The 25253-nt window shown below is 44.0% G+C and overlaps 1 protein-coding gene across 1 annotated transcript in view; it reads right to left on the reverse strand.

Moving 5' to 3' along the window:
- Positions 1 to 387: 387 nt before the first annotated feature.
- The window catches only part of GLP2R (glucagon like peptide 2 receptor), a 139229-nt gene continuing 114363 nt past the window's right edge, over positions 388 to 25253 (reverse strand). Inside the window, exons 18-21 of the mRNA XM_058283482.2 lie at positions 18802 to 18890; positions 11039 to 11177; positions 3607 to 3648; positions 388 to 2630 (exon numbers count right to left, since the gene is read on the reverse strand). Coding sequence (XP_058139465.1) covers positions 2295 to 2630; positions 3607 to 3648; positions 11039 to 11177; positions 18802 to 18890 — 606 coding nt within the window. The 3' untranslated portion in view covers positions 388 to 2294. The remainder of the gene's footprint in view (positions 2631 to 3606; positions 3649 to 11038; positions 11178 to 18801; positions 18891 to 25253) is intronic.

A 25253-nucleotide genomic window follows, 5' to 3' on the forward strand; every position in this document is an offset into this window, starting at 1 on the left:
TTGTAATAAAGTTGATTGTAAATATTTGGAAATGGTTAGAGGTAATGGCAACACATTATAGTGAATTAATGGTGCTGATACACGGATGTGATTGTGGTTGAAAGGGAAAATTTAGGGCCATATATACCACTAAAAGGAAAGCTAGAGGATGGAACATGGAACTATATAGCATAGTAAACCTTGATGATATGGACGATGAGTGTTGTCAATAGTAGAAATAAATTCGTCCATGAAACAGAAAAAATGAACATTAATATTACAAGATGTTAAGAATAGAGTGGTATATGGCCAAAAATATACCTAAAGCAAACTATGGGCTGTAGTAATATATTATTTTCCATCAATTATAAAAAAAATTATGCTAAATGAAAGATAGCAGACACAAAGTACTATATATTGTTTTATTCCTTTTATAGAAAATGTAAATATAAATAAATTCATAGGGACAGAATTAGATTAGTAGTTATGTAGGGAAGGGAAGGATGGAGAGATTGAGAGGTGACTGCTAAGGGGTAGGGGACTTTTCTTTTTTGAGTAATGAAATTGCTCTAAATTGATTGTGATGGTGAATGCGCAATTCTGGTTATACCAAAAGCCATTGAATGTACACCTTAGATGGATTGTATAATACATGACTATATCTCAATAAAATTACTTTTAAAAAAAAGAATCATGCTTAGGATCACAAAACTAATAAATGACAATGCTAATTTAAAATATATTACTTGATAGCTGAGTTTTGCCACACTCAAATTTTGTCCAGGAGGAAAATGCCTCACTTGCCATGCCCTAGTCCCAGCACCTGCTGCTAAGTATCCTCAGGTACATAGTTGCCAGCTAAAATTAAATTTTAATTTCAGATAAAGTATGTCCCATGGCATGTGTGGTATACAAAGATTATCTAAGATTTATCTGAAATTCAATAAAAAAATTTTTTTTGAAAGTGGTAACCCTCAGATTTCATTGAGTGCCATGTATTTTCCATTTGCTAAATCTGGCAACCCTACCTGAGATGTTATCACATCATTTCTAATATAAGGCAGTGTTTCATCCCATGGCAACATACCCCACCCACGTACACATACATTTTGCATAACATAAAATCAACACTCCTAGACCTCAAAACACTGGTTCCATCTAAGTGTTCCTCCCTTCAGCCTCTTGCCATACAGTTTCAGTAACTGAGCCTGATGCTAACTGCCCAAGCCTTCCTAAGCCTCCCTCAGTATCCTCCAGTCAAGGTCAACTCAGACTCCCCCTCAGCAGAGCCCATGCCCTCTCAGTGCCGCTTTCGGCATGGCAGGTTCAGGACAGTCGTATCGCCTGGGACTGCTGCGGCTCCTGTGCCCACCTGGGGGAGCGGGATTCTTATCGGTAGGAACCCATGTCAGGGAGGGCAGAGGGCAGAGATCCTGGAGCAGAAGGTGTGGCTGAGGACCTATCAATGGCAAACCAACATGGTCGGGGCATTCTTTGCAGCAAGGGAAGGGTAGGGCTTGCACCTGCCAAACCAGGGCAGAGAGGAGAGGAACAACGAGGAGGTTGAGGGATTCCAGGAGCTGGGGGGCCAAAGCACAGATGGGGAAGTTTTGGATCAAAGAGAACTTCCACTTCCCATGGACAAAGAATTAAGCCCAAGAGAGGGAGAAAAACTTGACAGAGGAGTGGGGTTCCAGTGGGCGGTGTGGGTCTCCACACATTAGAGGATGGCAGACTGAACTGCCTGTGGCAGGAACCCCTCACTTCACCCTGCCACTGGCAGGTCAGGGAGGCTTCAAGCTTCCCCTGCCCAGATTTTCTAAGTGTGGATGTGCAACAGAATTACTTGGATGTTTGTCAAACAGGGCTCTGCACTTAAAAAGCCTCCTGAGCAGTTCTTCGTCACTTTAAATCCAACCCCAGATGGAAACTGTGCCCCTGAAGGGTAAAGGAAGAGTCCCCAGCTAGCCTCTATTTGGAAAGGAGACCTCTCTCTTTTGTCAGGGGGTTCCATTCACTTAAATTGAGGGCAGGTGCCCAGGCCTGGTAGTCATTCTGGAAAACACAGCAGAGGGCATTACCAGGAGGACAAGAGCAGGCAGCACTTGTGGGTGTTAACACAGCCTCTTTCATACGGAACATGAGGGACCCAAAGCAAGACACCCTGTTGAACTGGGCATGGGGCATGGGCATAGTGATGATGATTCTGTGCTGGGCAACATCTATCCTGCTTTGCCTCCTCCTTGCTTGGCCCTCCATGTACCAGACCTCAGGGGTCCCGATGGGGCAGGCCCAGAAGCAGAGGGCCTCCTGCCCTAGATTTCACTCTCCTCCAGAATCTCTTCCATGGTGTTCGCCAGCGTGAAGTCGCCGTCGCTGCTCTCAGACAGGCTGCTGCCCCGGGGCCAGGCTGCATGGCCTCGGTGTGGCCAGGTGCCCAGCCCCCCAGGGCCCCGTGTAGCCTGATACAGGAACTGCCTGCTGCCGGGCGAGGGCTGTAGCTTCTGCAGTGTCCTACTGCTGTTCCCGTCAGAGAGTTTCTTGGGATACTTCCCGAGGAGCCCAAAGCTCTTCTCCAGGACCCAGACTCTGCAGCCATGGCAGAGGTCTAGCAAGAAGCGGGGCCAGTGTCTCCGCAGCTCAGCCTTCACCTGCCAGGTGAGACAAGGTGGGGTTATGGTCTTGGAGTCCCCTAGTCAAATGACCATCCAGCACATATTTCTCGAGTGGCCACCCTTGGGAAATGTACCTTCTAATTAAGGGAGACAAACAAAGAGGAGCAAAGAAATGCACATGAGCCTATCAGATCCTCTGTGAAGCCATTAAGCAGGACAATGGGTAAGGGAATGGGTAAGGAGACCAAAACTCCATGTAGGGTGCTCAGGAGAGGACTGCGCTGAGACCTGCCTGGTGACACGGAGCCCCAGGTAAAGATGGAGCAGCAGCCGCACTGAACAAGATGGACGAGGGTTTTGCTATCAAGAAGCTTATATTCTAATGGGCAGAGACAGAAATCAATCCATGAACCTGGGATGGGGGAGGAAGGAAAGGCGGTTGAAAACACTGCTGACTTGCAAAGACAGATGAAAGCATCAGCTGAGCCTCTGCCCCTGCTCCTTTCGATCGTCTTTGCAAGGGTTCAGAGAGCTGTTAGGGCCATGCAATACTAGCAGTAATACAAATAAGCATGAGTACCATGTACTGAGACTTTAGTGTGTGTTCAGCATGCCTGTGGCCACACTGTAGGGCAGGGACAGTCATTCTACCCATTTCACAAATGAGGAAACAGAGGCTCAAAGAGGCACAGTGAGCTGCTAACTGACAGAGCTCCTAAATGGGTGAGTCAAGGTTTGACTGCAGCTTTTTGACTCCAAAGCTCAGGCTTGCTCTCTCATACTTTACGACTCCCAGCACATCTCCAGCAGGGCCAGCATTGGGATCTGGGTTTCTTCACACAGATCCCATGTCCTTTTCCCAACTCTCTGGGCTGCTCCTGTTCTCTGCACAGGACGCTCACAACACACATTTCTCAGAATGTGTGCTGGTCACCACACATTCCCCCGAAGCACCAACATTCCCCCATAGCCCCAATCTCCCATGCAGCAGGGACGGCAGCGGAAAACTTACCTCTCCATTGGCAAAGCAATAGTGATAGGCCACGAGTAATCCCTGGAATGAGAGGAAGAGGTAGCATGAAATCTCTGTCAGTGGAAGATGAGACTGAGAGTTACTGGAAAAGTCTGAAGGTCTGCGCTAGATCTAGTAGCCCCAGGAGAGGCGTGTGCCTACGGTTGCATTCACTCGAATTTGCATGGGGCCTCTTCTTACTCTGACACCCACGATCCATATTCACTTCGGTGCTTGCTTAGGTGCTCATAGGTCAATGATGGTTAAACCCCTAAGATTCCATGTGATTCATTCAATTAGACAAAATACTGTGAAAAGACTCTAGGCAGGGCCACTACCCCATTTCTAGTTGGTCATACTAGACATTGGCTGATATTTTGCCTGTACTTCATCCTTTCCTGTTGGAAAATGACCCTCTCCTACTCTCTGGGCTTCTGATAGAGTGGTCAGCCATGCATTCCCCCATGTTCTAAGATGACCGTCACCGTAATAATCAGTCCCAAAGGGCCTGGAACCCAAGCAAGGCCAATCAGAGGTCTTTTCACTGTACAGAAGAGATGAATACACCCTCTTCTCTGGGTTTGCCAGCTTTGTGGATGACATAAGGCTGGAGGTACCAGTGGGTATATTCCCAGCTATGTAGAAAGAGCCTGTCTGAGGCTGAAGGCAACACAGAGAAAAGCAGAGGAGAGATGTGTGTTGTGAAAAGCAGAGATGCTAAGAGAGATTTCTGATGATATAGTTTGCTACCTGGATCCAGCAATGCCTGATCATAGATTTTTCAGTTATATGAGATAATAAATACCTTTTTATCTCAAGCCAGAATATTTCTTTTAAAAAGATATTTTCACTCCAGTGGTTTCCCATCACACAGAATAAAATAAAAACTTCTAATTATGGGAAGTCCTACATGATTTAGGCTTTGCCTACTTCTCTGACTTCACCTTGTACTACTATGTTTCCCCTCAGCCACAATAGTTCAACCTCACAGACTTTGACTTCCTCCAAAATGTCAAATTTATGTTATCTATTGCTGTAGAACACGTTATCCCAAAACTTAGTGTATCAAAACAATAACTACGTACCACCTCACATAATTTCTACATGTTTAGAAGCTGGCAGTGGCTTAGCTGGGTGTCCTGACTCAGGTCTCTCATGAAGTTGCAGCCAAGATGTTGGCCAGGGCTGCCATCATCTGAAGGCTCAACAGGAGCCAGAGGTTCTGCTTCCAAGATGGCACCCTCACATGGCTCACACAGTGGTGCCAGTCATTGATGGGAGGCCTCAGTCCCTCTCCACAGAGCCACTTGTGTGTCCTCATGACATGGAGCTGGCTTCCCCCAGAGGGAATGATCCAAGAGAACAAGTAAGAAGCTGCAAAACCTTTTATGACCTAGTTTGGAAGTCGTGCTTTACCATTTCCACAGTGGCCACCTAGGTCGACCCTCTTCAGCATGGGAGGGGACTACATGAGAGCATGAATACCAGGAGGGGGCCCTAGGGAAGGCTGGCTACCACAGCTCACTTCTCCCTCAGGTCCCTTCACACTCTCACTGTTTTCTGAACAATTCTTCCCTCAAATCTCTGCATAACTGGCTCCTCAAAATTCAGATCTTAACTCAAAGATTCCCTAAAAGTGAGGTCTTCTCTGACCACCCAATTTTTGGTAGCTACTCCAGTTACTATCACAGTACTCCATTTTATATTTTTTATAGTACCGGAATTATGCTCCTGTACCCACCCCCCAAGACTAGCATCTTTATCTAGTCTTTCCAGTACCAGGTTCCCAGCACCTAGAACAATGCCTGGCACATAATAAGGGCTCAACAAATATTTATTGAATGGATGAGTGAGTAGATGGATGAATGAATTGGGCTTCCGCCACTTATAACTAAAAGAGCCTTGCCTCACAAAATGTCAACTTCTAAATATGACAGGGTGGTTCCATTCCTATTTTCTTCCCAGTTGTTTAGAGCTGTGGACACTGGGATTACAATGAAAACACAGGTTGCCTTTACATGATATTTTCATTGACAGAACATTTTTGTCAGGGATGTTTCAATATAGGGATAATCTCTTGGAGCTGGAAAATTGTCCAGATTCTCTGCTTCATTGCCAGGAGCCTGGAATCCAAGGTGCTTTAGTTAATGTTTCTTCTCCAATTTTTTTCCCAGACTCCTGCTCTTGCTGGTTTGGTTTTTTTTTTTAAGATTTATTATTTTTTAAATTTTTATTTAATTACCCCCCCTCCCCCGGTTGTGTTCTTTGTGTCTATTTGCTGCATCTTGTTTCTTTTGTCCGCTTCTGTTGTCGTCAGCGGCACCGGAAGTGTGGGCGGCACCATTCCTGGGCAGGTGCACTTTCTTTCGCGCTGGGCGGCTCTCCTTACAGGAGCACTCCTTGCGCGTGGGCTCCCCTACATGGGGGACACCCCTGCGTGGCATGGCACTCCTTGCGCGCATCAGCACTGCACATGGGCCAGCTCCACACGGGTCAAGGAGGCCCGGGGTTTGAACCGCAGGCCTCCCATGTGGTAGACGGACGCCCTAACCACTGGGCCAAGTCTGTTTCCCTCTTGCTGGTTTGTTAAACAGCCACTTCTATGTCATGGCTTTTCCTAACTGATGTGAGGGTCTATGGAATTTTGCTCTGTGCCTGATATAGGCAGAGCTGGGTATGTGTGCAGGACAATTACTTGAGTATTTGTGGGAAGGATCTCAGATAATGCCAGGAACTCACAATGAAAGGACAAATTTCCAACGAAAGGTGAATTCACAGTGATAAGTTGACACCTGGCCCATCTCTCTTGATAATATTTCCCTCCCCCTCCGCCACGGGCAAGGGACATTTGGTGCAGGGAAGGAGATGAAAATGAAAAGGAATCAACTAATGTTACTCTGGGGGAAGGTTTTATACTCTTTTATATATAAGCCTTGTTCAGCATGCCCATTCTGGAACCAGGCCATAGAGTTCTGTGCTGATTATCACGGCATCAATAAAATGCTTTGATTCTGCCCACTAGAATGGAATTTTTCTTCTCTTATGCACCTGGATATTCCATGGATATAGCTTCTACACAGGGGCAGGGGTAGCCCCTGTTAATAATGTTCATGCACATCATCACATCAGAGATCAGTGCCCCCTTGGGTTGTTGGCAAGCAGGTCTATTTGCCTCCTGGCAATGATAATGTGATATCAGAATTCTGGCTTTCAGCATGCTGGGATTCTCATGAGCAAGTTGTCTTAAATAGGATTCCACATCATAAGCATGTCTTTTCACTTCCTTAGATCCTTGCTTGACTGTTTAGGAACATCCTGAGGTCTGGTTAATTCTCATTCTAGATAAAGCAAGTGTGAAGGAGGCAGGTCCCATGGAATATATGGTTCTACCTTCCGATATCACCACCAGACGTGGTGATCTCTCCAAATATCCCTCAGTAGCAGGAGGTTGGTGAAAGTCTCTGAGCCAAAAGCCCTTAGTAGAGTGAAGGACCCTCTGAAGCAGCAAGGAAAGGAATCTCCTAGGTTCTTTGCTGACTCCTGCTGATCTCTAGGGTAGAATCACTAAGATAGGAGGCCACCAACTGGGGCTGGCTTCAGAATGCTGGCTCAGGAGCAAAGTGCTAAGAGAAAACTTTCTCAGAAAAGGGTTCTATGGTCAACCAAGTTTTGGGAATCCTCTAGTCCCTCTTAGACATGTGTCCCACGTGAGGGTCTAGTCCTCAGCTGGCCTTGGGTATGTAAGATCAGGTGATCAAGAACTCACATGCCTGACTGTGCCCTCAGGGGAAAAGAAGCCACCAAATACCTCTGACATGACAGCTGCAGACTCTTGCTTTTGTTTTGTTTTTCTAATTTGGGATTACTTTTAAAGAAGTTTAAAGCCAAGCAACATGAAACATCCAAATTACTAAACTTTTCTTTAAATCCCCCAAAAAGATTGAAATAAATGAAACATGTTTTCATAATGGAAAAAAAGAAAAGGAGTCTTCTGTCTCAGTTCAGAGCCACACACACATCAGCTCTAACAGGAAGTGGGAAAAAGAATCTTGCCCAGATGCCCAGACCTACACCTCTGACTCTTTCTCCTTGGCCTTTGGAAGCGTGCAGTAGTCATGCACATTTTCTCTACTCTGTGCAGTGAACCTCAGCACCTCAGCCTGTCTGGTGGCAGTGGCTTGAAAACTCTGAAAGACAGCTTGTTCACTCCTGCTTCTGACCCTTACAGAGCACTGGAGTGGGACTATGGCATCATGGTTAAGAGTAGGGGCTTAGCTTCTGGGTACCAATTTCATCTCTGCCACTCATTAGCATGTGCAAATTCTTTACTGAGCCTCAATACTTTCATCTTTAAAATGGATATAATTCCACCCTCACAAGGATGTAATGAGGATCCAATAAAAGTATCTTGTGGTAAATAAATTCCTTCTAGTGTATCATTTTAGTTCCTTTGCTGGTGATCTCTTTTTTTTTTTTTTTTAAGTTTTCTTAGTGTTTATTTCTGAGATTCCAATATGCATTTTAATTCAGCACAATCTATTTCAGATTAATACCAAATTAATTCTGATATAGAAACTTTCCTCCATTTTCTCCCTGAATATGTCATACCACAGCCTTTTGGTGAGTAGTCAGTTTTTCATCATGTATGTGATGAGTCACTTTTCCCTTGTTCCTTTCAAGATTTTCTCTGTCTTCAACAGTTTGACTAAAATGTTTCTAGGTATGGACCTCTTCTTATCCTACTTGGAGTTTTTTGAGATTCCTGGATGTGTAGATTAATGTCTTTCATCAAATGTGGGAAGTTTTCAAACATTATTTTTTCAAATAATTTTCTCTGCTCCTTTCTCTACTCTCCTTCCTGGACTCCTGTTTTGTGTTAGTATGCCTGATGGAATTCCATAGGTCTCTGAAACTGTTCATTTTTTATCATTCTTTTTTCTTTCTGTTCCTTAGACTGAAAAAATCTTAATCGACCTATCATCGAGTTCATTGGTTCTTTCTTCTGCCATCTGAAATCTGATATTGAACCTCTACAGAGAAATTTTCATTTCAGTTGTGGCTTTTCACCCCTAGAATTTCCACTTAGTTATTTTTAAGTTATTTTAGCTATTATTTCTATATTTATATTGTAATTCTCTAATTGATGAGTCATTGTCATCCCACAGCCTTTTAATACTTTAAACATGATTTCCTTTAACTCTTTGAATAGATTTATAATAGCTTCTTTGATATCTTGGTCTATAATCCAACATCTAGAACCCTCAAAGATACTTTGTATTTACTCCCCTTTTCCTGCATATAGATCACACTCCTCTGTTTCTTTCCATATCTTATAAAATTTTTGTTAAAAACTGGAAGTTTAGTTAACATATTGTAGTGACTCTGTATTCTGATTCCCCACTCCCCATCCCTGGGAGTTGCTGCTATTTGTTTAGTGACGGGTGTGAACTAGTTCTATGAATTCTGTCTCCCTTGTGGTGCACAGCTGATGACTCTGCTCATTTTTTAAATTTTGGTTTTTATTTTTTAAGCCTGGCCTCCTTCCCCTGTTTAGCATAGCTTACTGGTCTGCCAGTGACACTTTGAGCCAGTAAGGCTTCTTTGTCAGTGGAGCTATGTGTGGCTTGAGGAACACATTCAAAGTTCAGGCTATTTATGCCCTCTCATGTTTCCTGTGTATGGGTACATGGACCTATGTCCAGCCAGGAATGTGTGAATATCTACTCTCGTTTCTCCTGAGTATGGATGCAACCTTGCACACATGCACAGCCTTCCAGTCCACCAGAGAACTCTGTGGAGCTTATCAAAGCCCACAAAGGCCATCTTATTCCTCAATTAGCCCTGTTAAATTTCTGACTAGCCTGCCAATTTGTTGCTTGCCCCAACTAGGATCACAGCTTCAGACTAATTATGACATTATCCTTCTCCATTCCTTTGCCACCAAGATCCCTACCATTTGTGATCATTCCCAGGGATGTGCGCTTTTTCTGCTCTCTAATTCAAATCAACTCAGCCCCCTCCTGCAGTGAAGCTGCTAATTTCACTAGAACTTCCTCACTATTGGAGCAGGGATTGGGGGGATATGAGTAGCTCCAGGGAAAAAATGACACAAATTTGGGCTGTTCTTACTCTAAGTTCAGTAATTTTTCTCAATCTTCAGTATGCCTTTGGTTGATTTTTAGGGTCCTCAAATCATTCTTATTGACAATTTTGTCCAGGTTTATCCTTGCTTTTGGTGGGAGGAGAAGATTTTTTTTTCTCTGTTCCAGAAGCTCTGCCCCTACACTAGCATTTTAAGATAATTAATTCCAAGATCACTACTACTGCATGGGGTCTTTGCTGTGACCAGGATGTCTACTGCAGTCTGTTATGTCATTGGCCTTCAATGAGCCATGTCTCCCAGAAATAATGCTCTTATGTAGTTCCCTCCCCTTCAGTCTGGGTTGGGCCTATGACTTGCTTTAAACAAAAGCATCAGCAGAAGTGTCACTGTGCCAATTCCAGGTCTAGACATTTAGATTATCTAGCAACTTCTGCTTCTGTGCTCTTAGGAGTCCTGTACTGCCATGTAAGAAATTCACTTACCCTCTGGAGGGCTCACATGAAGACAACACATGGCAGGTGAGAATCTCTAAGACTGGGTGGAATAGAGGAACAGAGCCAGAAGTGAGAAACAAAGTTCAGAAATTTGACCCACATAAAGCCATTCCAGTCAGTCCCAGCCATCGAGCCATCCTAGCTTAGGTACCAGACATGGGAGTGAAGAAGCCATCTTGGGAATTCCAGCCCCAGCAAACATCACATGGAATAGAGGTAAGCCATGCCTACAGTATCCTACCCAAATTCCTGGCTCCTACACAGAATCATGAGAAATAATAAAAATGACTGTCATTTTAAGCTACTAAGTTTGGGGGTAGTTTGTTACACAGCAGTAGATAAGCAAAATACCGAGTTAACTTAACCACATTGGGCTCCAGTTTCTAGTTTCAGCACCCCCTTCTCCCTATACCACATCTTTCAGGTTTCAAGGGCCTCCTGGTCTGGACTCCCTGATCCTGACCCAAGTTGTCTCGTGTTCTGAGTACATGACACCTGAAATGCAGACAATGTTTATTTTGCACAACGCTCTGCAGAGACTCCAGCAGAAATAGGCACTTAATGAAAGGCTTCGTGTTGACATTCACGGTTAATGTGATCATGAGTCACCCCAACAATCGCAGCCCAGGAAACCGACTGCCTTGTCCTTCTCAGTCACTGAGTCACGCTGGTGGAATCAAGACAACACATGCATCTACATGCCCCTCTACTGCCAAAGGCACTCACTGAGAAAGCCCACTCTTGATAGAACTCTATCTTCATCCCTGGGCTTTCTCAGTTCCAAAGCAGTTTGAGCTCCAAAGTCAAGATATCATGATTCAGACCTCCTACTTACATGGAATGAGCCCACTGACATCTGAATGTAGAGTCGTATGTGTTTTGAATATCCTTTAACTTGTTCGTCAGTGATGAAGTAGTAAACGAGATCGTGAACACCCAGTAAAGAAATGAGGAAAAAAGTTGATTTCGCCAATCTGTAAAGGACAACCAAACAACTATTATGAGGGCCACAAGACAATAAAAAATATTCCCTGCTCTGCTGTGCGTGCCTTTTCTGTAGCTCTTACTATACTGGTGCATGGCTGATTTTCCAATTTGTCTCCTTGACTATACATTTAATGACTAAGGGCCAGTATGGTCTTTCACTGGTGCATACCTATCTCATAGATGCTTAAGGAACACTAACTGAATGGATGAATATTTCCCCCATCTCTATTATGATATACTCATAAACCTTAATGTTGCCTGATAGATAGATTTCCATGCAAGTGGCTGCCCTTCCAGAACATCCCTAAGAGGGTTGACCAGGTTCCTATTGTCTGATCAGCAGGAGCCTCTATCTCTTTCCCTATTCAGGGTTTTCAGTGACAGTGCTTTATTGAGTCTGAGAAGGGAAAGAAAAGGACTTGCTCAGGGTTAATCCAGTCACTAAGTCGCAAGTCCCAGCCTGGAAACAAGGTTTCTGACTTCATGTTTGGACCCTGCACACGCCACACAGGGTTTCCTTGTGAACTCCCACACAGCCCCTCAACCCTGGTGACAGCGAGGGATACAGGAAATGAAATTCTGATCCTCATAAAAAGTGCTGGGGGGAGTTTCCCTGCTGTGTATCGAGACAAACATTGCTTTGTACCACCCACATGGCCAAAATGCACAGCTGGGGCCCAAACACTCCATCCCAGTGGTTCCCAAATTCAGCTCTTAGAATTCCTTACAGAGCTTTTTAAACCTATACCTGGATAGATTCCTGAGCCCCAGTGTCCACCCCTTGAACCAAAATCTCTGGAGGTTGGGTCTTGGGCATATGAATTTTTAAGGGGCTTCCCATGGGATTCTGGCAAACATCCAAGTTTAGAACTTTACTATCAAGCTGCTTCTTGATTTAAAATTACACTGGCAAAGATGACTCATAATCAGAACATAACCAAAACTGCTGTTTTATACACATGGGATAAAAGGAGCTTAATTGTAATGACACTTTAGCCTGAGTTACACCTCTTAGTAGGCTAGACTAGGAAATTTACCCCCAAACCTGTTGGAGGAGAGGTAGACATGAATAGTTGGTGGGCAATTTCTTCTGGAGGTTTTAGTTTTATCTAAGAGAAAGAGTTTTCCCTGAATCCTTTGTCTGCAGAGTCATTCCAATGCAATGTTATCAATGAAGCAAAACAAAACAAAACAAACCTCACCTTTCTGTGCCCTAAAAAGATTGAAAGACAACAAGAGGAGCGGGAGTCCCCAGGAAGGAGGGAACCCACCCTGGAACATGGGCTGAGTATAGCAGAGCCTTGACCGTCCTCAGCAGGGGCTAAGGAGTTGGGAGACAACCACAGAACCAGGTTACATGATTCTCCTGAGCTGAGCGCCAGGCCCACTCTCACCCTGTCCCCAACCCATGTAGGAACCACTTAGCTAAAGAGCGTTAAGGTGCTCTCAAAAGGAACATATTTCAAGCATCTTTTATTTCTGTGTTTTTCAAACTCTTTGGTTCAGAGGTTGCCAACAGGTGACCATGGGTTGTAGCTAATCTGCAGATAATCTTTATGCCCCTCAATGATTTTGGTTTTTAGAGTCATTTTACATAATTAAGAGGTTTCAATAAAAAACGTCCGGATTTCTAACTTCTTTTTGAAAGATGAGATCTGGAAACATGGCCCCAAATTCCTCTTGGCAACCCTTGGCTATAGCTGGGTGGTGGCTGTCCCTTTAGAGGGAGCATGTGGTCTTCAGCCCCCTCACAGCCTGTATTACCCACTTGTGTGGCTTGCTTGGCCCGTGCTATGTTTGAGTTGCAACCCTTGCTCTGGCTTATCTGGGGTTATTGATATAGACCAACATATGTACATGCAGACCCTGTCTTAACACCACCTTGTTCTTGGGGCCATGTTATAGCATTAATTAAAAAAAAAAAATTTTAGATGTACAGGAAAGTAGCAAAGATAGTTGGGGTAGTTTGAAACTGAATGAATCCCAGAAAAACCTATTCTTAAATTCAATCTATTCCTGGGGGTGTGAACCCATTGTAGGTAGGAGCTTGCGATGAGGCTATTTCAGTTAAAGTGTGACCCACCTCGATCAGGATGGGTCTTCATCCTCTTACTGGAATCCTTTATAAGCAGAATGAAACTCAGAAAGAGAGAGAGCCACAGGAAGCAAGAAGCTGAAGCAGAACCAAAAGAAGGAAGAGACCAGTAGATGCCACCATGTGCCTTGCCAAAGGAACCAAGAATTGCTGGCAGCCAGCTCAAGTGGCCATTGCCACAGTCTTCGGGGAGAAAGCATCGCCTTGATGAGGTCTTGATTTGGACATTTTCCCAGCCTCAAAACCATAAGCAAATAAATTCTCATTGTTTAACTAGGCACATTTCTTGGTATTATCTTAGGCAGCCTCGGAAACTAAAACAATAGTCCAGATTGCTCCCACATTCCCTTCACTCAGCCTCCAATAGCACCTGCCTTACTGTGGTCCATTTGTCAGAACTAAGATACTAACACGGGTGCATGACTAACAACATAAACTCCAGACTTAATTCGGTTTTCACCAGTTTTTCCAACATCCTTTTTAATGTTGCAGGATCCCACATTGCATTGACAGGGGATTATTTTTAACGAATCGCTATCTTTTTTATAAAGTTTGGAGCAATTTCAGTAACAACCACCCCTCTGAGTGCACATAAGAAGGGATTTCCCAGTCTTCACCTTATTCTAAGCTTCTACCTTTGACAAAGTGCTATTTGTGACCCTGATCAGATTAAAATCCACAAATAAAGATCGTACTTTACTCTTATGGACAGTGTTTATGCTCATTTTTCATCTATAATCATTTGTTTATTTAAATAGTTTTGTTTATTGCAATCATTTAACACTTCAACAAATATTTATCAAGATGGGCTCTGGGCACATAAGCAAGTGGAGAGTGAAGAAAAGTTGTTCTCAAAGGCAGCAGAGAATAGAAAACCCTTGGGGCCTGGGTTCAAATCCCACCATTGCTAATTACTAGCAGTGTGACCTTGGGCAAACTATTTAATTTCTCTGTCAGTGTCCTCATCTGTAAATGATGATTATGCTAATAATAGCACCTACCTAACAGTGTCATTATGAGGCTTAATAAATAACACATGGAAACACCACCCAGAATCAATAGTACCAGACACATAAGTGATGAATAAACTTTAGCTATGACTCTATTAAGGAAGTAGCCCCTGCCCTTGATTACATTGATCAATTTCACCATAATTAGTGACAATGTTAGTTTTTTGTTGTCCACTGGAAGCTTACTCAATATTTTCAAAAGAGCGCAACTTTTGGAGAGGACCATGGATTTAGTATGCAAGAAATAATTCTCCTTTACAACAGAATGACTCAAATTCATTATGCATCTGCCCTGTTCCTCCTATGGAAAGTTAAGACCATGCATCTAAGGGAAGAGGTCAGCTTCCATGCTGGGAACCACAAAGAACAGAGAACTGGCTGAGCTAAACGGTCTGCCATTCTCTGACCACGTTCCAAGGTTATTACTCTCAGTGTTTACAGCCCTGAAGTTCCTCCTTCACACTTGGCTCAGTTCTCCCTCTCCAGGCCAGACAAATGGGGCCGTTTACAATTTCCTTTGATTGACTGGTGGAAGCCCTGGGATGAAGGCTAGGACTACAGAAAGTTCTCTGGCTCCCAGCAAGTTGCTTCTTTGGCAGGACCTAAATGTGTTTAATTTAAACTTTCCTAAAATATACTTCTGGTGGGGGGCCAAATCTCAAGAGCTACACTCTGAAAGTTCTCAAAATCTGGGAGAGTTGGAGGCAGTGCTCCAGACTTTGGACAAAATGTGCTGGGTTCCATCTCCATTACTCCCTCCTCCTTATCCCATCAGAAGGATTTAAGGGGAAACAAACATGGAGAGCAAGGTGGAAGAGGAGCAACCTTCCAATGTGGAAGAGGGCAGTGTGAGCTGGGGGTAACAGTAAGCAGCCCTCCCAGACCTTGGAAATGAGAAAATTTGCACTGCCATCTGAGAGCAAAATGGGCAAATGCACTCATAGATGCTACAGGGTGCAGCAACCAAAGGAGTAAAAAGTGGCGGCTTGGGTGTCTCCTGAGAAATACCTCAGAGTTTTGGGTAACTGTTATGGATTGAGTCATGTTCCCCACAAAGACATGTTCAAGTCCTAATCCCCAGTCCTGTGGAAATGACCTTCAAATGTGTTATTAAGGAGAGGCCAAGCTGAATCAGGGAGGACTTTAATTCAATATAACTGGAGTCCTTATAAGTAGAGGAAATGTAGAGGCAGTTGATTGTAAGAGACAGAGAGGGAGACAGGTAGCCATGTGACAGAGGTAGAGTTATGGATGGCTGACAAGCCACCACAAGAACACTACAGACTTCAGAGAAAGACTGAAAACTGACACCTTGATTTTGGACATCTATCATACAAAACTATGAGACAATAAATTCCTGTTGTTTAAGCCAACTTGTCTGTGGTACTTTGTTATAGCAGCCCTGGCAAACTAAGACAAGTAATTAATAAACATAAGCTAATCAACTGAGTTGATAGAGAAAGAAGAGTAAGGAGACAGAAAGAAGATGGCCAACCAAAATGGTGGGAGAAGGCACAAAGAAGCGGGACTTATCCTACTCTGCCTTACTGTCACCAGGTAGTGGCACTATGGGGCAGTGATGGTTTGTCAGGCCACCTTCAGCAATCCTTCAATGCCAACCATGCTGCTTTGATGACATGCTCACCAAGCAACATTTCGGTAATTGCTTTGGATTTCTGGGTCTTCTGGTGTCAAGACCTTGAAACATTACAAGAAAGGAATCCCTTCCCCCTGCCCCAAAATTAAAAACGAGTAATTGTACAGTTTGGCTTAGATAATATTAGTCTCTTATGAGTTCAGTTAGTATCAGTCAGCCCTCCAAAGTCTCAGCCACTTGGGAATACTGATAGGTCTGCAGTACAGACCTCAGGCAGTGGACGTCACTAGGTAGGCACATCTCCAGCCTTGAATGAACAGAAGAGTTGGAGGAAAGGAAAGGAGTTTTTAGATGGATCATACATGTCAGGCAAAGTTACTCTTTCTCTAAAGCAGCCTCTCTGAATCATTGCTCGGTCATGAGGGGGATCTCCCCAGTATCTTGATTTACCCTCCACTACACAATGGCTCCCAAGTGGGCATGGTCACTCTAGGGCTATGAAGGCACTCCATTTGGTATTGGAAGAAAGTATAGAAGTTCTATGTATCTTAATTTTTACCTATCCTTTACATTTCTATTTGCAGTGTATCCTATATTAGAAAATTCTACATGTTATTCTACTAGACCATGGGTTCCAGTGGTAGTCCACTCTGGCTATGTAGCAGAATCTCCTGGGGAGCTTTGTAAGAAGTATACATGGTGGGTTCCCTCCCATACTTAGTGAGTCGGAATACCCAGTGATGGGCTCAAGAGTTTATTTTCAGCCAGCTGACAGGTGATGCTTAGGAGGAGCCAAGATGGAAAGTGATTGTAGGGGGGTAATGGGGGTCTGCACCATGGAGAAGTTCCCAGTAGTAGACGGTGGGCTTTGGAGGCACAAAACAGCAGGGCTGAGGTCTGAGTCTGATGGAAAATTGGCCCTTTGGATTCATATCCTCCCCGTTTCTGTCTCATGGGAGTACTGGCCTCTGTCTGGTTTCTGGGGCATCCTGGTTTTCCCTGGATGGGGTGGTGGGGTGAGGCCTGCCCTCCCTGAACGGATGTGAGCAGGGTAGACTTGAGTACTCTGCTCTTGCCCATGGACCTCCAACCTCAGAAAGTGGTGAGAGAGGCTGAGATTGGGCCTGAGCCTTGGGAAAGGGGCCAAAGAGGCTGCTCAGCCACTTGGAGACTTGACTGGAGGCGCCAAGAGCGACAGTGAGACTCCATGTGGTCCCATCCAGGCCAGCTCCCCAGGGCTAGGGGTTTGTGCACAGTGTTTGGGCCAAAGCTCCAATTAGCAAATACAGTATACATTTGCCCAGTTCTAAACTGTATGTGTTTACCCATCTGGACCTCCTGGAAGGAAGGTTTTAGGAAGGCAAGAGTTGGGATCTGGATCCTGGGCAGGTACCGCTCATCAAATCTGATTAGATGAGGACACTCCTAACCAGCAGGACATGAGCCTGGTGTGACATTCCCATTTACACATCAGAAAGTGGGCCCAGGGAGGCCAAGCAACTTTCCTAAGGCCAGTGGTCAAGTCGGGGGTCACGGCCAGCCCCAGCCCTCCTGGCTCTCACCCCACACTGATGCCTCAATCCTTAGTGAATTAGTATGCTGGCTCCTTGTGAACAGGATCCACATGGTGATTTGTGTTCCAAGCCTAGTACCTGGTTCATTGTAGGTATGAAGAGCTTGCCATGTAAATGGGATAAACTACCTTCCCAGTACCTGAATCTGGACCAATTTTGACTTTCAAATGAGAAACAGCTAAATTCATCCTCACGTGCACAGTCCTCTTCTGGGCTGTTATATGGACTAAAATGCCTACATTTGAGCTACTTCTTTGGGGTAAACCCTCTTTCCCTGAGTCCTGCTGAAATTCACCCATCACACAGAAGATAAAGAATGACTAGGAGAGAGCCTTTTCTCTACCTTTCATTCATTCATTCATTTTTACAGCAATGATAAACTCAATAAATACCTTAATCTGACTTACTATGACCTGGGACTGCAGAAGAAGAAATGAACAAAGGAGAAGATGGGATGCAGCAAAGGCAAGTGTTAAAAAATGAATTGTGCCCCCCACCCCCCTAAAAAAGGTATGTTCAAGTCCTAAACCCAGGTGAGTAAGTATGGCCCTATTTGGAAATAGTATCTTTGAGGATCATATTAGTTAGGATGAGGCCAGACTGGATTAGGGCAATCAGTATCTTCATAAGACAAGGAAGTGTGGGCACAGACAGAGAAGATGGCCATGTGATAGAGGCAGAGACTGAGTTAAAACATGAGCCAGGAACACCATGGATTGACGGCAAGCCACTGCCAGGACACTAGAGACTTCATAGGAAGCGTGGCCCTGCCAACACCTTGATTTCAGACTTTGACCTCCAGAACTAAGAGACAATAATTCCTGTTGTATCAAGCCACCCAGTATGTGGTGCTTTGTTATAGCAGCCCTCGCAAACTAAGACAGCAATTCGCACAGAAAGAGTGACTGTAGGAAGAATGTATTTTCTTGGACTTCAAATGTTCATGGTCTTATTTCTTAAGCCCCAAATACTCTTTGCTAAGTTATGATTGCATCCCTTAAGGCGTTGCCTTAAATCCTTCCCCAAGGAAGGTAACCATCAAACCTCCCTTCATATGACTCTTCCCTTCCCCATAAACCACCCATCCTTAGAGGCATTTTAACAGTTTTCTGCTGGAGAAATGTGTGTGTCCTTGACTTCTCACCACTTACTTCACTTTCATGGGGCCAGAAATCCTCCAGGATCCTGTGATACCTTTCTCAGAGGGGCTCCTCCTGACACATCCATACACATCCTAATGCCACCTTGTTCCCTCCTTCCTGGGACATTAGATGAAACAGCCAGAAGGGGCCAAAATAACCTGTGATTGCTAGGGACTGATGTCAGGCCACTCACCTGTATTTATAATCTCTGAAGCACATTTGATGGGCTTTGAGCTTAGATATGAGAAGCTTGACAGTATACAGGAAGATGACGAAATTGACCTTGAAAATAAAAGCAGATGTAGGTGAGTGAGTGATGGGCTCCTGGCCATAGTTCCTTGTCCATGTCAACCAGAGGCAATTTGGCAGGCAGCTGTTCAGGTAGTAAGTGCTTACAATAATTCACACAGTCTCAAGGGCCATCTGAATTGAAAACCTATAAGGGACCTTAAGAGTCATTTAGTGGGGAGCGGATGTAGCTCAGTGGTTAAGCACGTGCTTCCCATGTACAAGTGCCTGGCATCAATCCTAGGTACCTCTTTAAAAAAAAAAAAGTCATTTAGTTTATTCTTCTGCTTCAGAGAAGCCCACCACTGAGCCATCAGAGAAAGGCAGCTTATTTACATTATTATTACATAACATTTATCTACTACCTACGATGTCAAGCACTGGGTTGAGGATTTTCCATACATTATTTTATTTAATCCTCATAACCCTCTAACATAGCCACAACTTTTTTTTAAAGATTTATTTATTTATTCTCCTCCCATCCCCCCACCCCCCATTGTCTGCTCTCTGTGTCCATTCACTGTGCGTTCTTCTCTGTCTGCTTGTCTTCTCTTCTGTGCCTGCTTGTCTTCTCTTTAGAGGGTACTGGGAAGTGATCCTGGGACCTTCTAGAGTGGGAGAGAGATGCTCGACCTCTGGCGCCACCTCAGCTTCCTGGTCTGCTGTGTCTCTTATTGTCTCTCCTCTGTGTCTCTTTTTGTTGTGTCATCTTGCTGCGTCAGCTCTCCACTTGGGCCAGCTTGCCACTCGGCCAGTTCTCATTGCGTGGGCCAGCTTACCACATGAGCCAGCTTACCTTCATCAGGGGGCCCCAAGAATTGAACCCTGGACCACCCATATGGTAGACTGGAGCCTAATCGCTTGAGCTACATCCACGTCCCCACAACTATTTTTATCACCATAATATAATGAGATAAACAGAGGTGCAGAGGTCCCAAGGTTATACGGCTCTCAAGTGACTGAGCCGGTATTTAAATTCAGATTTATCTGATTTGCAATTCTCCCTTCACTTAAATAGAAGATTATACTACCTTTCTGCTACAAATACTTTCAGCCCTATTGGTTTCTAACTTGAGGTCCAGTTCCTGCCATGTAATTCATTGAAATGTACATGTTCTCCACTACCTACACTCTTTTCCACAACTGCCATGAGCTGGGCAAATTCAGTCCTTTTCAGCCTTGGTAGAAGTTTTAAAATATGCCGCAAATTCTTTTACATTCTCCCTTCAAAAGGAAGAGCTTAATTTCCCTTCCCCTGACTGTGAACTTATTTAGTGACTTGCATCTAATGAAAAGAATGTGGTGGAAGTGACTCTATGTGACTTCTAAGGCTGGGTCCCCCAAGAGGATGGCTCCACCTGGAGTTCTAGCTCTCTCTGTTTCTCTGGGGGAAGCCATCCGCTATGTTGAAAGGACACTCAAGCAGCCTCTGGAGAGGCTCTCATGAGCCCTCCTGCCAACAACCAGCACCAACCTGCCAGTCATGTGTGTGAGCTACCTTAGAAGCCGATTCACCAGCTCCGGTTGAGCCTTGAGATGGCTAGCAGCTTGGTCCCCATCTTGACTGCAACTTTGTGAGAGATCACAAGCCAGAAAACTGCCCAGTTAAGTCACTCCCAAATACCTTACCCCCAGAAACTATGTAAGATAATGGATACTTATTGTTGGTTTAAGTCACATACTTTGGGATAACTAATTCAGCTATGGTGGTAGAAATGGAACATCATTTGAGAAGACAATATGGTGTTCAAAATCACCATCTTACAAGAAACTAGCTCAGGGGTGGAGGAGGCTACTAATCCAGTGAGAAAAGGAAAGACGACAATAGAGCAGCTGGAGAAGAGGAAGCAGATGGAAAGGAGGAAAGAGAACATTTTTTAATGGAGATAAGCACTAAGGAAAGTCCTGTTCTCCTGAACCTTTATTCTCCTGTAAAAAGTCAGAGAGGCAAATGAGGAGAAAGAAGGGTGAGATACATGAGAAAAAAGGAAAATTGTGGAAGGTCAAAGTACACATGTTGTACTCATTCATCCAATAATCACTGAGCACCTACTACATGCCAGGCTCTGCTAAGCCCCAGGTACTTACCACATGCTCACAGCCTACTGGGGCATCCGCCGAGTAATACAATGTGTTGTGATAGAGGAGTGGCCAGGGGACCGTTACAACCCACCAGAGGGACCGACCCCAGAGATGTTGATCAGTGAAGGCTTCCTCCAGGGGTTGACTTCTGAACTGAGTCTTGAGGTGTAATAGTCCAATTTAAGAAGAGGGAGAACATCCCAGGCTAGGAGGCAGCCAAAGGTGAAGCCCTGAACATGTGGAAGAGCAAATGTAGAGTGTGGGCAGGGCTTGGAGAATGAGACTGTGCTTATGGAGAGTGAGGGTGGAGAGGAAGATGGGTCCCAGCACACTGGGAAGTTTGGGTTTTCTTCTGAAACCACGGAGAGAGCCAGTGATAAATTTTAAGCAGGCAAGTGACCCAAGCAGATTTGCCTTTCAGAAGGATCATTTCTTAGGGCAAGACTAGAGGATGGGAGACCAGTTGGGAGGCAGTTTTTGGCATTCCTGGTGGAGGTGAGCTAAAGCAGCAGAGATGGTGCTTCAGTGATGGAGAAAGAGGTGACAGATTTGAAATGATGAAGGAGTCTGAGTCCAATGACCTCTATTACTGATGGATATAAGATCAAAGATGACTTCAAAGTTTTGTTGTAGATCCCAAATGTGTGGAGGTACCTTTTATGAATAGAGGGACCACATGGAGGAGGAAGGGGTTGAGGAATTCAATTCTGGACCCAAGAGATTTCCCAAGGTAGTTATATAGTTATGTCTGGACATCAGCAGAGATCCCACAAGAGCATGAAGCCATTGGAGTAGATGGAGTAGACTGAGAGAAAAAGAAAGTGAAGAGAAACACCTTGTAATGAAGGCAAAGGGAGATGAAGAGGAGAAGTAAAGGAGATTGAAAAGAGTAACTAGGATGATTGGAGTGAACCACAAAAGAAAGGCAAAAGTATCCTGGAAGCTCAAGAAGGGGAGAATGTGGGAAGCAGATTTGGCCCAACAGATAGGGCATCCACTTACCACATGGGAGGTCCAAAGTTCAAACCCAGGGCCTCCTGACCCGTGTGATGAGCTGGCCCATGTGCAGTGCTGATGCACGCAAGGAGTGCCGTGCCACGCAGGGGTGTCCCCCGCGTAGGGGAGCCCCATGCGCAAGGAGTGTGCCCTGTAAGGAGAGCCGCCCAGTGTGAGGAAAGTGCAGCCTGCCCAGGAGTGGTGCCGCACACACAGAGAGAGGATGCAGCAAGGTGACGCTGACAAGAATACAAATGGACACAGAAGAACATACAGTGAATGGATACGGAGAGCAGACAACTTGGGGGGGGTGGGCGGGGAAGGAGAGAGAAATAATTAATTAATTAATTATTTTAAAAAGGGGAGAATTTCAAGAAGGTCTAAATACTACATAGATTTTAAGCAAAATAAGCACACTTAGCGATGAGGAGCTCACTCAGAGATGTTTCAGTGGATAGATGGGAGAATAGTCAGATCACAACGCTTTGTTCTGTGAATGAAATTTGAAGAGGGAGAGACAGAAAGTGTAGATAATGTTTAAGAGGCTTGCCAAGTGATAGAGCAGTGGTTGACAAGGCATGCACGATGGAGGTAGCATCTCCTTTTATTTGCAGGGCTGGAGGGAGGTTTTTAGTTGCAGTTGTTTTCACAGTGGAAAGATTTCGGAATAACTCTGTCCAAGCAGTAGCAGATATTACAAAGGAAAGATAAGCAAGTTGCAACATAGACTATGTAAATGGCTATAGGTAAAAAATGCCACAGAATAGGAAAAGTATTTGCAAAAAATAATAATAAAATATCTCTATCATATAAAAATGCATACAAATTGTTACTTAAAACAATAAGGCTCTAAAACAGGAGTTGATGAGCTTTTTCCAAAGAACCAGGCAGTAAATATTTCAGCCTTTGTAGGTCACAAACAGTCTCTGTCACTTATTCTTTTTCATTTTATTTCTTTACAACTCTTGAAGTAAAAACCATTCTTACCTCGTAGGCCATACAAAATCAGGCCATGGGCCAGATTGGTTCGCAGCTGTAGTTTGTTGATCTTTGCTCTTAAAGGTAAATGAACAAATGACAAGGACTTTTTTTAAAGTTCTACTTTTAAAAAAAGTTGCATACTAGCTGCATACTACAACTAGTACGCAAGGAAAAATATTCAAATTAACTTGTCACTCCAAGAAGATGCGAATTTAAATCACAGGATGATACTGTTCTCCACTGAATAAATTAGTTTTGGTTTTTTTTAATTCTAGAAAGTATAAAATGAAGTGGACATTGTCATACTCTGCTAGAGGAAGTATCAATTGGCATACTTAAGTGATATGTATGTGATATAATAGGTAATACATACCTTAAAAATGTTCACACCCATTGAAAAAGCATTTTTATTTTAGAGAAAATTTCAACAAATTATTTTTTTAGAAAGGTATCTCTGTGCAATGGTGAGAGACCCAAGAGGGGGCAACAGAGTGATAATTAATAAAGTCTATAGACATTGAGCCAACACTGCACTGATGTTTGTTCTAGAAATAATATCCTTTAATTACATACTGAAACATGAGTTTTGGAATCCAACAAGTACTTGTTATGACTTGCTTTATCAGCCTCTGGAGAATCAATGCAAAAGATGCCAACAGCTGGAGTTTCAGGCAAGAGGCTATTTACCCAGTCCACAAGCCAACAGAAATGATGGAGGATCTCAGCCAAAGGATATTTGGTAACAGAACATTTTAAATACAAACTAAATGTAACCAAGCAATTTATCCCTTCTAATGGGATATCTGCTTTTCATCATAAAGAGAAAACGTTGAGTCCTTCCTCTGTTGAACACAGGCATTTTTTAACAAAATAAGCTTATTAGGGGAAAGGCACATATTTCAGCAAAAGAATTTCAATCAGGACTGTCCCTAGGAAGTGAAAGCGTGTGATGAGCAGCATGTTGATTCACTGTTCTTTGTGTCTTCCAGAGACCAGGCAAGAGAAAATGGGCACACACCAAATGGCCATGAGGAGTAAGAACTTCCTCACTGCCATGGAATGAAGTACCATGGAACCTCTGCCATTTAGTTTCCAAGAACAGTCAGAGATCACATTGGGATGGCACTGTCCTTCACTTGCACAAGCAGAAAGGAGGCTGAGTGCAGCAGTTTTTCAAGAACCCAGTCAGCTCTTGGATTCTGTGACTTGATGGGGGACACTTAGGACCCCCAACACATTAGGCTCCCTTTCTAGGTCCCAGACAAAAATGCATTCTCAGATGGATCATTCTTTTTAATTTTGAAATTTTATTTTGCCTTTAAAGCTCAAAAGTAGATGTCATATGAAAGGCTCTTAATTTTTCTTTCAACACTAAAACAGAAATCTGAATGGGAGAATTAGCCAACTATGACTTTTTGGTAAAATTTTGTCCTATTTTTGTGTCACAGAGCAAGGCTTTGGTGAAATCTTTCCAGTCCAAGGTGGCTTCAGATGGATCATTCTTACTGACACTTCTTTGGCATCCCAGCCTCTGTGTACAGACCTTGGCCCACAGCAGTTCACTAGCTTGGTGGCAGCTCAGAGGTAGGCTTCATATACCCCCAAACCCTTCCTCCTGCCCCCCAAGTCCCTCCTTCTCCAGCTTGGAGCAAATGCCTACCACTGGAGCTACTCCTTTGGGTTAAGATACTCTCTCCCTGAGAGACTTGCTGAAATGCACGTTACATAGAAGGTAAGGAATGACTGGGAGAAAGTTATCACTCATTCATTCATTCATTCATTCATTCATTCATTTTCACAACAATGAAGAACTCAGTAAATACTAATATCTGACTTACTTTCATCATGGAGAGCAAAAGATGGGACACAGCAAAGATAAACTTTGATGGGGTGGGAAAGTCTGGAGTTGGGGAGATAACTAAAGGAGGGGGTATGGGAGAAAGGAGATGTCTTGGGAAATCCAGAGCAACAGAAAGCCCCTGGGCTCCTGGTGGGACAGAATACTCAATGAGGGAAGAGAGAGTGAAGACTAATTTCACTAATTTCCTGACTTTGCCAAGTTCTGAGGCTCTCAGAGAAGATTCAGCAAAAGTGAATGAAGGTATCTGACTTTATGACTTCGCATTATCAGATAGTTCTATCAATTCAATGGCTCAAAAGAGCAAATCAACTGGACTTCTGATCAAATTGTTCAGTTTGATCAATCTGGTAACTCCAGGGAGCAAGACATGAATAGAAAAACCATGCATGATGTGATCATTTTGTAAGGTTGTCGTTGACAGGTTGGGCTAGTTGAAG

Source organism: Dasypus novemcinctus, chromosome 21 (assembly GCF_030445035.2).
Source record: "Dasypus novemcinctus isolate mDasNov1 chromosome 21, mDasNov1.1.hap2, whole genome shotgun sequence".
NCBI classification, from domain to species: Eukaryota; Metazoa; Chordata; class Mammalia; order Cingulata; family Dasypodidae; genus Dasypus; species Dasypus novemcinctus.